Source organism: Siphateles boraxobius, unplaced genomic scaffold (assembly GCF_051911475.1).
Source record: "Siphateles boraxobius isolate OS27281-9 unplaced genomic scaffold, OSU_SipBor_1 92, whole genome shotgun sequence".
In the NCBI taxonomy this organism is placed as follows: Eukaryota; Metazoa; Chordata; class Actinopteri; order Cypriniformes; family Leuciscidae; genus Siphateles; species Siphateles boraxobius.
In genome coordinates, this window is record NW_027509222.1 from 2,678,506 (window position 1) to 2,693,382 (window position 14,877).

Genomic DNA, 14,877 nt, shown 5'->3' on the forward strand with positions numbered 1-14,877 from the left:
CGGCGCAACTTCAACGACGGCGAAATAATAAGTTGTTAGTGGAGTATCAGCTTTCTAGCACACGATTTGAGCGTGAAGAGAGAGATTCTGAAGAGGAATTGACGCTCCACTTGCTTATTACTTCTACGAGGTGTCAGTATTTGCATATTTTGCGTCAATTAGCCAGCTCTGCTGGCGTTAGCCTATAAGATTTCAGCAGAAGTGAAGGATGAGAGGAGTTCCCATATACGACATCCGTAATGTCGAAGTTCCGTAGCCTTGTTAGGGAACCAAAGACTACAGCACAATCCCAGAGGTAGTACTGAAGGAAAAGGAAAATTGAGCGGAACTACGTAGGAGGGCGGAGCCAGGCTACCTCTGACCCAGGATCTAGGTTCAATTTTGAGTGTATTTCACCAAATGTCCCCTCAAATAACGCCCTATTTAAGGGTATAGGGGGCGATTTTGGATTCAGCCTAATATCACTTGTTTCTGCTTCTTCTTTGCATGTTTTTTGATCAGGAGATTAGCCTACTCTTTCAGAAGAACATTCTGTGGTGGAAATAACTTTTTATGCAATAAAACATATAAAAGGACACTAACAAAAACTATACAATACTTAAGTATTTAATCTCAATCATTTCTTCATTGGCACTGCTGTCTTCCTGGTAAACAAGCACACTAACTATCTTTATTGGAGCAAAAATTGTTGTTTGTAATTTGTGCAAAACATTTTTGTGGTGCTAAATATTGACATGATTCATGTTTATTACGTTGTTTACAATTGTCATTGTGTATTTAGATACTCCTGCATATATTGTGGGATATTCTGACAACACTTGGGTGAGCAAAACCACGGGCACCAGTCTTTCATCAACAGGATAAGACAATGATGTGAATTCCAGGCTAATTGATTCATATATCATGTGATGTTTGGTAATGAACACACCATGTTTGAATTTGCGGTGTATAAATGCAGCACACAGACAGCAGTGTTGTTCACAGACAGCAGAAAGCATGGTTCTGGTTCTGGTTCTGGTTCTGATGCCCATGGTTTGGGCTCAGCCGTACCCCATACCACCAACCTGTTACACGAAAGTGCTGAACATGGGTACAGAAATCACTCAGAGAGCGGCGGACATTAAAAAAGACCACGACACTGTAAGTCTAACACATCCACTTGAGGTGAGTACAACAACGCCATGACAAAACAAAAGTTTTTATTGTGCCTTGTGTTGCAGTACAGATGCGCAGCTCACCTGCCCGACCTGTACATCGATGTTCATGTAAGTACTAACAAACTATTGCAGAATTATGCATTCAACATTTGAGAGATAAAGCTTGTTTGAAATGTAAAATAATTTTAAGCACATTTCAGAATCTCATGTCTGGATCAGATTCCACCTCAGTAATCATCAAGAAATAATAATAATAATAAACTTAAGATTCAGATCTTTTTTTTTTATCACTCCCTTTATATGTGTGCTTTGAAATATGTTAAAAGCCTTGTGTGGTCAGTCATATATGTTGTTTATGATGACAGAACGCTTGTGTAATGCCCACTATGAACTCTTATGTGTCTCTGCTGGGCGGCCTGAGAGAACGCCGGTGTTCCTACAACAGGAAAGTCCAAACTCTCGCTGCCATGATTAGACAACTCTATATCATTATTTCACAAAAATGTCACGGCGTAAGTCAAGCATTTATTTCAGACAATTTTTGGTCCTGCTTTATATTAGGTGTCTTTAACTACTGACATTTAAATGAATCATTTGATAAGTTGCACTTATTGTGTACATGCATGTTTTTACATTGAACTTATGTTTAAAAAATACATGCATGTAATTACAGCCGTAATAAATTTCAATTATATCCATCTAAACATTAACTCACCCTTAAACCCATACGACCAAACCTGTCCCTAACCAGTTTTTAATTAATTTATTTTATATTCTTTTTTTTATACTGTGTGCCCTTGCTATAACTGAGTTGATCTGTTTCAGGACTTGGTTTTTACCCGTGATAACTGTGAAGCATTACAGTTCAGAGGACAGAGAGGCTGAAATCATCTCAGCTTGGAGGAGGACAGGACAAAGATCATAAAGAGCCCATTACTCAGCATGATAACAGATGTTATTCATAATCAGTAGTTTTGAGAAAAAACAAAGAAACAAAAAAACATTTAGGCTTTCAACATTTTTACATCTAAAAGTTCACATCATCATCATGATTTAAGGTTTTCAATGTTTAAATGTTTTTATCACATGGTAATAATGTAGCGTCTTGCATATTGGTTACATGACACAGCCTTTGATTTGATGGACAAAATATTTTCAAATATTAGGAATATTACAAAAATAAATATTCACGTCTTTCATAGGAATAAAATTACAAAATTGCTTATTCTAAAGTTGTTCCGCTTGACTTCATTTAAAGACCTGCAAAAATTTTAAAGAAAATGATTAAGGCTAATACATTCAAAACATGCATGGAATGTATTTAAGAATGCCATTTTTAATGTATTTTCAAACAACTAAACATCTGGGGGAAAAAAAGATATATCGTCACATCATTGACTACATATACAGTAGGCCTACGTGTATATAAAACTGCAGTGCTGTAATGTGACGAAAATCGTTATTTGTAACTTTTTTAATGTTTATTGCTTTAAATATTGTTTTATATTCACTATATGCAATATAAAGTGTTGTGTACGGTGTATTATGATGATATACCATCATGGCGTGTTTTGTATTCTAAATAAAAGAAAAAAAAGTACCAAAAATTCACCACAAGGTGGAGATTGTGTGCAGCAGTTTTGTTTTTAACTCGAGCTTTTTCATATTTTATCCGTAGTTTTTTTTCTGTGCGTCTTGACTAGAGTATTACAATAACATTATTAAATACAAATATTACGATTACTTAAATAAATAAAATAAAAAACATTAAAATGGTTTGTTTAAAATGCTTGAATTGCTCATATAGGCTAGGCTACTTTATTATTTTATTTTCTTGTTTTAGCTTCTAGAACAGGACATAGTGAGATATATACGATATAACAAGGCAGCACCGCAAATACAAAACAATTCTGTAGTGTTGTTTAGGCTACTTTATGATGAACTTTAAAAACTACAATTCCCATAATTCTGTGCAGGGGGCGTGGCTCTCTCTCACTCACACACACGACAGCAGAGTGAACAGGTGAACATGAGTGTTTCACTCGCCTCAGACGGCGCATGTTTTCTCATGGATGGAGTGGAATAACTCTATTACAACCTGAAGTTATTTTCATTTTTTTTAAGTGATGAAGATGTCTATATTTCCCGTGGAGTATCGGATAGTTTTCAGCCCAGACGCTTTTGTTTTTTTCTGAAGCCAACTAACGTTAATTTATCATCTACATAATCAGTTTTTTTTAGCATTTGAGGCTCCTACCTGTATTTTATTTTATTTTTTTAAAATGGCTTTTGCAAAATTCAGCAAGATGATCCGGTTTCCTGCACTTGAAATCAAGAAGAAAACCAAACAATATGAGCACGTTCATCGGGATGTAAATCCAAACGACATGTGGGAAATTATCGGAGAATTGGGCGACGGTGCTTTCGGTAAAGTTTATAAGGTGAGTTCGGATATTAATAAACCTGTTAGACAGCGAAACGAAACTACGATTTCTACTATGGTAAGGGATTAGAACATGAATATTATCGTAGTCATGTTGACGTCGCTTCGTTTACTAATTACAATGATTAATATTTATAAGCGTGGCCTTTACCAGAATCACTGATTGGCCAGCTAACTAGCGCACCCGCTCACCAGTAGCTGTCTTTCAGCCAATCAGTTAGGCCGGCTTAGCGAACGTAATTTTTTCTAATGTATATTCATAAGCTATGCCTTCAGCATAGTAGGGTTTTTAAAAGTTCTCGTAATTGGCAAACTGTTGTGCTAATGACAGTTAGAATTAATTCCGAAACCCATATAAACAATTTGCCGCCTTATTTGACATCTATTGTCGCACTTTTTAGTCTAAAACATGTTCACACATATATATATATATATATATATATATATATATATATATATATATCCATGATCTTTTCTGTCATAGAACCCTTGAATTATGTATTTAATTGTGTTATTTATGTATTTTTATGCCCTTATGAGACAATCAAGAGACTTGACTAGATGGTTTTGAACGCAACTCAATATTTCATGTACTGACATGTGACATGAAGTGATGCGTCCCTTTATGGTGTTACTACCCTCATCTTACCCTCCTCATACCCTCAGTAAAATCATCTTGACTAACTGATCAAATATTAAATAGGCTAACTCAATTACCATTCCGGTTAATGGCAGTCACTCTCCAGGCACAGAGACACCCTGACAGGTCACATGGGTTCAGCCCGGGGCCCTCAGGGGCCACTTGGAGTCACTGTGTAGGAAGATGCTGGAATGTGCTGCAGTTTCGATAGGCGGAGAGGAACCCTCGTGTAGGAAATGCTGAATTTGCCTTTTGTCCCCAACACAGTGTTGTGTGACATCCAGGGTCACTGTAACCCTCTAACCCTTAAAGCCCGGGTTGAATGGGTTTAAATACAATCTTAGTAAAGACAGCTTTCGCAGTGGAGCGATCCACTAATACTGCAATAGGGCAATTCTCATAATTCATGCCCATAATATGAAGGTTTTGCGCACATTTGCATTTTTTAACGGTGGAATGAGTAATTGTGTAATGAATTGAAAAAAGTGTAGTATTGTCTAATGTGCTGTTCTTTAGACTCGAGAACTTGTTAAAAAAAAATGTTTAAACGCTTTACTAATAACATTACAAAACTGTATCATCTGGTCTTGCTTTAAAGGGATAGTTCACCCAAAAATGGAAATGTTGTCATCATTTTCTCATGTTGTTCCAAACCTGTATGAGTTTCTTTCTTCTGTTGAACACAAAAGAGGATATATTGAAGAATGTTGGTAATCAATGTTTGTATTCAACAGAAGAAAGAAACTCATACAGGTTTGGAACAACATGAATGCGAGTATCACTTTAAGTGTAGTAGCCCAACAAGTTTCTCTGACTGTTGCATTGGTCTTTGTTTAGTAACAATTAATCATGACCAAGAAATCTCAAATCAGAGACTGATCAAACTCCTACACCTTCGCACTGTGGATTTTTTTACCTGGACATGTTAAAACACGCGGCTCTATTAAAGAACATCCTGTTAACACACACAGGGGATTTTATACACTCACTAAAACTAAAACTAAAACTAACTTTTTGCCACACTGCCAATGGCTGGTGACGCCATAAATATTTCTTACTGGCCATGAAACTGTTTTTGCAAAAACAGTAACGGCACCAACATTTTAGATACCAGTGAATAATAACTAATATTTCCTATTTTCCTATTAAAGACAAGCAAAATAGTCAGTAATAAAATAAGAACAAATAAGCAAATTAGAAGCAAAATCACAAATAAATACAATATAACAAAGATTCAAATGAAATAAACAGTGCTTTTTAGATTTTTCAGGAAGATCTGACACTAGTTTCCAGGTACAAAAATTTAATAAAATAAGCAAATGTAAAATAACACTGCATAATTTTCACTATTTTAATTAAACATCCTTATTAAAGTTACAAAAGCTATTCAGTTAAGAGCAGAGTGATTTTCCTTTGTCCTTTGTTGTTTGATTAACATTAAAACCACAGACATCAGCAGGAATATTAGGCTACTGTCACTTTAATAGCGAATGCACGGATCTAATATACTGATACTGACACGCGTTTACTTTCTCAACTGTGTTCAAGTTTAGAATTTGTGCGCTGTCTGCACGCTTCAGATGTTTGCGCACAAAAATTTCCACACAGAGCGCGAGTAACGAAATGAGCTCTCTTTCGCGTCTTATTGCGCTTAGATATTTAAATTGTCAAGGCTTAAACGTCCGTGGCGATGAAGCTCTGGCCCTTCAACTGTCCTGTGCGTAGTTCACGTTTATTCACGAACATCCATTGTTAGAATTCATAATATTACTGGTAGGGCTGGGTAAAAATATCGATTCATCAATGCATTGCAATTATCTGTTTCTCAATTCAATATCGATTCATCAAATCCTATGAATCGATTCAGCCCACCGGCCAGTGGCGGCGCTGTGGGCAACACTCTAGTGAGAGCGTTCAGCGTTGTACAAGACGCGCTTTACCAAAACAGCAAGATGAAGGACAGCAGCTGCACTCCGTTCAAGCCTGCACCGCCAACCAGTGACGTCGTTAGGCCTATTTTAGGGGGGCTGAAGCTACCCCAAATGTTCCTAAGTCCCCCTAAATGATAACAAGAACGACAATAAGTCTCCGGGAGTCTCCCGCATATTGATAGCGGCTCCCTGATGTACGCAAATTAGTTCAAATCTCCCGAAATCTAGAGCTCGCGAGCTCCAAACCGCGTAGCGCGCGCACGACAGAGGAAGAGTCCTTGCGTGTGTGTGCGAATGTGCGCGCGTGTGCCTCATGAAGCGCTTTTTTTTTAATGAGAATGCACATTTTGTGTTTCTGTTTACATTTCTTTTATAACTTGAATGTATAGGAAGAAAGAAATATACTTTCTATTACAGTTACATTCACTTTAGAGGTGTATTAATAAAGCACCTGTTTGTTACAGTTGTGGTTTGTATTCAACGCATGTACAATGTACAGTTTGTTCTGCTAAATAAACCATGACAGGAAACATGCTGGGGTCAATTTGTTCTTAAACATTGGTAATGCTGCACACATTATTTAAAAATATACTCGAGTACTTAATTACTTGTGTATTTACTAATTATTGAATCGATATCGAAGCTAATAAATCAATATCGAATCGAAGCCTCAAGAATCGAAATCGAATCGAATTGTGAAATTCCTAACAATAGCTTTGAAAAACGCGAGACGCAAGCAGTGGAATGGGGGAAAAACGCATGGTCTTTGAGACCTGTTTTAAAAGTTAAAAGTTTTACTGATTTTAACTTGAGGGTCGCGTTTTTAGAATGCCATGTCATGCGCGAGACACTGCAAAAGACGCGAGCGCAACGTTACGCACACCCGTCTAGCGCGAATTTACATAGAAAAACAATGAAAATAGCGCATTGGAATGTAAAAACACTTTGTGTGAATGGCCCCTCACACCTCTACACTGACAGCAAGTGATGTGATGAAATAAAGCTAGGACAGTCTCATTATAATCATCAAAACTGTCTATATTGTTACATATTTGCAGTTTAGAGAATTACGTATGGCCTAATAGCCTACTTCCTCATCCTCAAGATCTCACAATTACTCTAGAATGGCAGGGAAAAATAAATGACTGCCAAATGTAGTAAAAAAATAATAAAAAAACGAAACCAAACATATGTTAGTGCGTATCAATGTAACTAATTGTCATAATTATTTCAGAAACAAAAAGTTAATATTTAATATCACATTAAAGAGACAGTATGGCCAGATATTTTGTTTATTTGTGCTCTTCTGCAAAATAATTGGAATATTACATAATTTATTTACTGGTTTGATACTGCATTTGATTTATCTGGTTGTCTTTTAACAATAAATATGATTCGCACCAAAATAACTCATTTGAATTAAATCGAATCATGGGCAAATTTCAGACGAGTCACATAATTTAGTAAGGATTTCTTTCAGTGTTTGAGTGTGAAGCTGGTTGATTGTGTTGGAGTCCTTCACTTCGGGCTCTGACTCTGAGGAGGAGAGAAGTGTCTGTTTTCTCCTGGTGTTTCGCTTAGTTAATGCTGAGTATCTCTTTGATTGTTAATTATTGATGGCACACGTGTGTAAGCACACGGCAGCAGTGTGAACAGAAACCTGTCGACTGAACTCCGGTCAGGGATAAAGTTTGACGAGTGGTGAAGATGGTGGTTGTGGTTCTTCACGTGTTTCTGGCGTAGATCCCCGAGGTCTGCTAATCACCAGTGTTCAGTGCTTTTGGCTTTACAATGATAAGAGCGTCTTCTCTGTGGGTGGAGATGAACATTTTCTGCATGTTAGCTAAACTACAGCATTCTCCACATTTAAGGATCTAGTTTAGGGCTCATTGTTTACGCCATTATATTATTTGTAGCTTTGCAGTTGCTGCACAATTCTTTGAAACCATTGGAGTCGTTGTACTGAACTTTAAGACTGGGAGATAATCGTACACTTAAATGTATTTGTATTTGTCATGCCCTTTCATTTGGTCATTGAATTGTTGTGAAATTGGCTCCATTTATCATAATAAATTCAATGATAATGACACATGAGTCCAAGGCTTAGCTTTTGTGTAAAGATAGTGTTGTTCGAGGCACAAGGTTACTCTGTTTATTGTGTAAGAATAGGTCCTATTAGGTTATTAACTTTAGAATATGTTTCTACTACTTAACATATATTTTTTTATTAATTTCCTTGATGCAATTTAATGAGTAGTTCACTTTAAAATTAAAATTAGCCCATGATTTACTCACCCTCATGCCATGTGACTTTCTTCTTTCAGACGAATACCATCTGAGTTAGGACATTAATAAACACCCTGACGCTTCCGAGCTTTATAATGGCATGGGTTGCAACCAAATGCAAAATATTCATATTTAAAACTTTATAAAGTAAAATAACCAGCTTCCGGCCGAACGAACATACGGATTCCACTTAAGTGTAAAAGCACAACTTATGAGAGTAATGTATGTGACGTACTGCTGATACAGGGTTCCCACTTGTCATGGAAAACCTGGAAAATCGCTGATAAACTTACACATGGAAAATTAGAGAAAATGTAAAATGTCCTGGAAGTTCTTGTTGTTGTCCTGGAAAATTATGTTTTTGAAAGTTCTTTGGTTTTTCTTTAGCAGAGAAGAAAGAGATTATCACTGGCCAAAAAAAAAAAGGTATATTGCTCAAACCTCACACACAATATAGTCTACTAGCCGAGACGCCTTCTTTAGATGTGACGTATTGACGCAAAGACATGTTTGAATTTCCTGCGGAAATCCACCAGTGCCACTGGAATTAAAAACACTATTACAAGCTTACCGTTTTGAATCGAGCTACAGCAAGCAGAGAGTTTTCAACACTGGCTGGTTATGTACTTGCTCAAATTTATTTTGGATAATTTTTAACCCAAAACAGTTACTGACTGGAGCTTTAAATAAAACATTCAAATAGTTCCAATATTTTTTGTTATAATATTGACTCTGGTAACAAGAACAATTTGTCATAATGTATGATTAAGAGCTCGTATTAAAAACTGATTTAATAGTTAAGTCATGCCAATAAACTATGGAAACGTGTGTCTGGCCACTGAATAAAAAATGAGAAAAGGTAATTGCAACTTTTTATCTCACAATTTTTGATTATTTTTAACTTTCACCGGTTAGAAACTGATTTTATAGTTAAGTCATGGTAATTAACTGTACGCCTTTTAGAGACTTGGCCTGAATTCGAAATCGCCCCCTCAACCCTCATTCACTATTCCCTACGTTCGTCCACTAATACTGTTCACTTGAAGGAGTGAATGAAAATGAGTGAGTGAATTCGGACAGATGTTGAGTGTACATCTCACTCGTTATTGCAGTGCAATGTGGGATTGAATGAGTGCACTCAGTAATGTCCACTATGGTTTCAGACAGCACTACAAAATGGCTGTCCCCTCAAATAGCGCCTTATCTGAGCATATATGGAGCGATTTCGAATTCAGGATTAGAGAGCAATATATCAGCGCGAGATCATTGTCTTTTATTCCCGCCATAGTAAAATTAAAAATGTCCTGTGAAAGTCCTGGAAAATGATCGCTGAAAAAGAGTGGGAACCCTGTGATATTTACACTGACGTCACAAGTTGTGCTTTACACGTAAGTAGAGACTGCGTATGGCCGTTTGGCCGAAAGCTCGAATTTTACTTGGTAGTGTGTTAAATATGAGGTTTTTTTTTTACACAAACTCATCGCTTTGCTTCAGAAAACCTTTGTTAACCCCCCGGAGCAGTGTGGAGTTCGTTTATGATGGATGGATAGATGCAGTTTTTGAGCTTCAAATTTATGGTTGCAATTCACTGCCATTATAAAGCTCGGAAGCGTCAGGGTGTTTATAACTCCGATTGTATTCGTCTGAAAGAAGAAATTCATAGACACCTAGAAATGTAATGTAATGTAGTAAATTATGGGATAATTTTCGTTTTAAAGTGAACGTCTCCTTTAATAACAACTAGTAGTGCATGCACATAATTAGACAAAACACTTACAGTATACTTAAACACTTAATAAAAAAAACACAAACACAAACCAATCAGTTTTTTGTTACAAAAATATTAGACTAATTGCTTCAAATGTATGATTGAATTTTTATGTTATAGCCTATATTAATTGAAAATCTGGTGCTTTTATTTAATACTTTTATTGAGATCAAAATCCTCTATTATCTCCCATCCTTAATGATCACCAAAGAGTCTATTTCTCGATTAGTTCTACATAGATTTGATTCTTTTGGCGTTTGGCAACTAGTTCAGTAGATCACATGACTTAATCTGGATGCTTTTATGTTGTGTGGGAATTACCAAGAGTTTCATACAAAATCTTATTGTAGTAAAAATAGTTTTTTCCTTTTTCGAATTTTTATCATAATTACAAATAGGAAACATTATTTAATGAAAGTTATTCATCCACAAATCTGTTTATTTTTTTTTTGTTGTTGTTGTAATGACAAGTAGAAAACTTTTATAAAAGCTCTCAGACGACTTTTATGATTAGTTGCGTGGCGATAATGACGTGTTTTGCTGTCATCATCAACAAAGCTACAATATGGATCCATTGTTATGACCGTTTCCAAATTGATTAATTTTTAAGAATGGCTTAGAGTAGAAACTCTAGCATTTCTTAATTATGGAAATTTTAACACAAAGCGATGACTAGTTTCTTTTAGCTAGTAACTGCTAAATAAATTGGTTGAAATAATTAAATTAAAACGACAAAAAAGTCAAATTTCTCTGACATGAACCATCTTCAAGTCTGTAGAACAGCTTGAGTGTCAAGTCAACATTATGTTTATAGCGCTTTATAAAAGGCAGATTGTTTTAAAGCAGCTTTACAGTGACACGGGAAAATTATTTCAGTTCATTTTAGCTCCAAAAGAAAATGGTGTCATTGTTTAGCTGAAACTAGTTCAGTGTTGATTCAGTTCCATTGTGAAAGTCATTGTGAAAGAAAGTCATCAAATATTAAATTAGTTTCATCTGTAAAGCAGCTCTGCAGAAAACAGTGGTGTCTCTGTCAACAGATGTAAACAGGGTGTATCTGTTATTTTTATGGGTGTTGAAATGACCATTACACGGGGTTGAATGTGTACTATTGTGCTGTTGTTGCTCAGGGTGTTGTTCTGATGGCCCTTCTCCAGGATATTTAGCTTTGTCTTGAGCATGTGCCATAATCCTCTCAATGGATATGTAAGTGGATTTGGTGCTTTATGTATGGTTATGGTCCTTTGAGGCGATGAGCCCTTGAACTGTTAGTGCACATCTCCAATCTCTCTCTCATCTGTTTGTCCAACCAATGAAATGCAGGAGCGAAACAATGTTCAGGAAACTGATCAGCTAGATACAATTTAACAATGAGCAAAACAGTTGTCGGAGTATTTTTAAATGTCTGTTAACGTTACTTAATAAAAATACAACTGTTCATGGTAGCTCAGATCCATTAAATAAGATACTATTTTTGATTTTAATGCAGTATTTTTTTTATTATATTTGTTTAATGTTAACATTAAACATGAACTAAGATAAATAAACGCTTTAGAAGTATTTTTCATTGTAAGTTCATGTTAGCTAATGTGGTTAACTAATGTTAACAGATGAAAATTATTCTCACAAAATATTTTTTTTTTCACCCATCCTTTACTGACGTTCTTTTTGTATCTCATTTTTGAGAATTCAGACACCATTATGTATCTCCATATATTCCATATTCCATGCATCTGTGCAAAGTCTTTCTAATATGGTTCTAAAAGTTTTTTGGCTTTTAGTATAAATATGTTCGCCTTACTGTTAATCTATAAGCTAGTGTGCTCTAAAACAATGACAGAATTCATATTTAGAAGATATGAGCAGTTAAAACTTAGTCACTCATTCCCATTAATATAAATCAATGGTTTGGATGACATCACTCTGCACTTCAGCTTCTCATCAGATTCTGTCCAATCAGATGCTCTCTAGAATCTGAAGCTCCGCCCCCTACATTATAAATAGACGCTGAAGCTGCGGCTGAAATCGGTCACTTGTTCACACACATTTACTATTTTCTACATGGTGAATGGCACATAGTGCACTATATGGGGGATAGGGAATGTAAATATGCTTTCCATTGGAGCGAATGAAGTCTGGTTTCACGTTAGTGTCACGCGAACCGCCACACGAAAGCACAGAGCAGATCATATCGCGAGTCACGCAGACCAGAAAACGTATCGTGTTCCCATTTGAATTCTGCACAGAATATTGTATTTTAAAGCGATATGGAGGAGATTAGGATGACAAACTGTTAGAGATTAGGAGCTTTACTAAACTAAACTGCTCTGGCCTTATATCTGTGATATAAACTAAACGCTATTGGCTATTTAAAAAGGGGAGGGGCTGATTAATATGTCCCGGCCGTCTTCCTGTTTCAGTGGAAATTATAAATGTGTTATCTTTAAGCCTCTTCAGTGGGCCTTTAATATTCAGATTGTGCAGTTTCTTTTCCTATTATTTAATTGAGCGGAGGATAAGACAGATATTCGATGTGTGTTTACGTGGTCAAGCGTCACAACAGGGTGTGACTCATCTAAACCACAGTGTGACTTTTCTGCATGACCCTAGCAACTGCACAGTAATGCCCTAGCAACCACCCAAAACACCAAAGCAACTAAAACAGTACCCTAGCTTTGTTTGTTTTAATAAAATGTAAAAAAATAAAACCAGGTTAATCAACTACTTTCATTCTCTCCTGTATTACATTCTTATTGTTTATTACAATCGCAGTCCAACTTAAACAAGCCTTGCTTTTTGTTAGTTGTGCCAAATCATATTTTAGTTGAGCTGCTTGACAAATAAGCGGAAGTCTTGCTTTTGAGTGGTTTGGCAACAGTGTTTCCTCTAAAAACATGCCAGCTAACCACAATACGTGACTTCATCTCAACCAGCGCTGCGTACTGACACTACACGTTCCCACTGCATTCACAGATATCACATGCTAGGTGATAAAACTGCCCTAATATCTGGAGAGATATTCACTGAAAAACATTCACTGCTCATTGGTTTTGAAAAACTAAATCAAAAAGTCATATGGTGAATGCAGAAAAAACATAAACCAAGAAAATGATATCCTATAAAGAGCACCTGCAAAACCTCATGACCCTCAAGGTCAGGAAGTCTTAAAATGTACGATCATTTAATCTTTATGACAAGGCGAGGCTAGTTCACATTTCAAAATGCTGTGGTTTGACTCTTCAGAAATGTATTTATGAATTAACATTCATGATATTTGTTAAAACCCTTTTTTTGACAATCATTAAAATTATGGTTAAGATGTGTGCTCGCACATTTATTCAAGGTGTAAAAGAAAATTTGTTATTACATTTTACTTGATGGTTACATAACTTTTTATTAAAATTCATTGAATTGTTTTAAATATTTGGTATAAAAGTTTTTCGAAACCAAGATAAAGTAGAAAAATACAACTTGAAACCTTAGAAAAATAGATTTTTTAAAAACTTGACACATTGTAGATGTTTTTCTTTTGATTTTATCATGGACATTCTTATGTTTACATATCTTAAATTCTCAGCGATTTATTTATGCACGATATTTCAAAGAAAAAAAAATCTTTCATCAAATTATAAAATAACATTTTTTCAATCCTTGCCCTTCAAATACCAGTAAAGCCCAGAGTATAGACATATATGTTAGTACTGAGTATATATTACATATAATATATGTAGCTCCGCCCCTTTTCAGCGCTGCGCTCATCTTCTGTCTTCCGGTCTGTATTTTCACAGCGATCTTGCGTGTTTATGAATGAACGGTTCGTTTTAAAACTTCCCTGTCTACTGACATTTGTTAAGACATCTGCTTTAAACATTACAATCCTCATGATAACTTTCGTTAACTTTACATTAAGTAAATCCACTTCAAAAGCTAATTACTCCAGGACCGCAATGCCATAGAGATACAGAGCGACCGCAAAAATGGAAGTTCAAAGACAATATACTAAAGATGGCCGCGCCCTCGTTTCTCTGGCGCATAAAGTCTATACTTTGTTTTTTTTACGTGTACGCTGGTGTATGCGTAAGTATAGGCCAATCCCACACTCCCGCAGACTCGCAAGCAGGGCTATCAATCAAAATGTTACACACTTTTATAGCATCAAATAACTAACTGAAACCAAAATGATTGATCAAAATGCTTTGACTTAACTTTACAGGACTTGCGCGGCACAGTTGATGTTCGACATATTTATTGAGGAAGTTTAATCTTTGTCCAGTGTCTGCGCTATTTTTCTCCAGAAGTTATGATTGATAAAAATTTATTTTGATTAGGGCTGGGAAACGATTAATCTCATCCAAAAGTTTGTGTTTACATGTATATATGTGTGTGTACTGTGTATAATTATTTTGTATATAAATACACACATATGCATGTATATATTTAAGAAATATTTGCATGTATACTATATATATATATATATATATATATATATATATATATATAATCATTTTTATTATATATAAAATAACACAAGGGTTGTTCTGTATCTTTAGTTTAATTTTGTACTGTGAAACAATGGGCTGGGTCAGTGTTTCCAACTTGTGGAACAACTGATTAGTGTAAAACAAATTGAATGCGCATGTGCGACCTGCGCG

At 35.7% G+C, this 14,877-nt stretch overlaps 2 protein-coding genes across 3 annotated transcripts in view; both read left to right on the plus strand.

Moving 5' to 3' along the window:
- Nucleotides 1–867: 867 nt before the first annotated feature.
- cytl1 (cytokine like 1) lies at nucleotides 868–2,132 on the plus strand. The gene is made up of 4 exons (XM_077224753.1): nucleotides 868–1,140; nucleotides 1,221–1,265; nucleotides 1,523–1,669; nucleotides 1,983–2,132. Exons 1-4 carry the CDS (start codon nucleotides 919–921, stop codon nucleotides 2,040–2,042), a joined length of 474 nt encoding a protein of 157 aa, XP_077080868.1. The 5' UTR covers nucleotides 868–918; the 3' UTR covers nucleotides 2,043–2,132.
- Nucleotides 2,133–3,129: 997 nt separating this feature from the next.
- The window catches only part of stk10 (serine/threonine kinase 10), a 62,168-nt gene continuing 50,420 nt past the window's right edge, over nucleotides 3,130–14,877 (plus strand). The window contains exon 1 of one of the 2 annotated variants that reach the window (XM_077224787.1): nucleotides 3,130–3,598. In XM_077224787.1, coding sequence (XP_077080902.1) covers nucleotides 3,440–3,598 — 159 coding nt within the window. In that variant the 5' untranslated portion in view covers nucleotides 3,130–3,439. The remainder of the gene's footprint in view (nucleotides 3,599–14,877) is intronic. The other variant, XM_077224788.1, reaches the window with a different exon arrangement.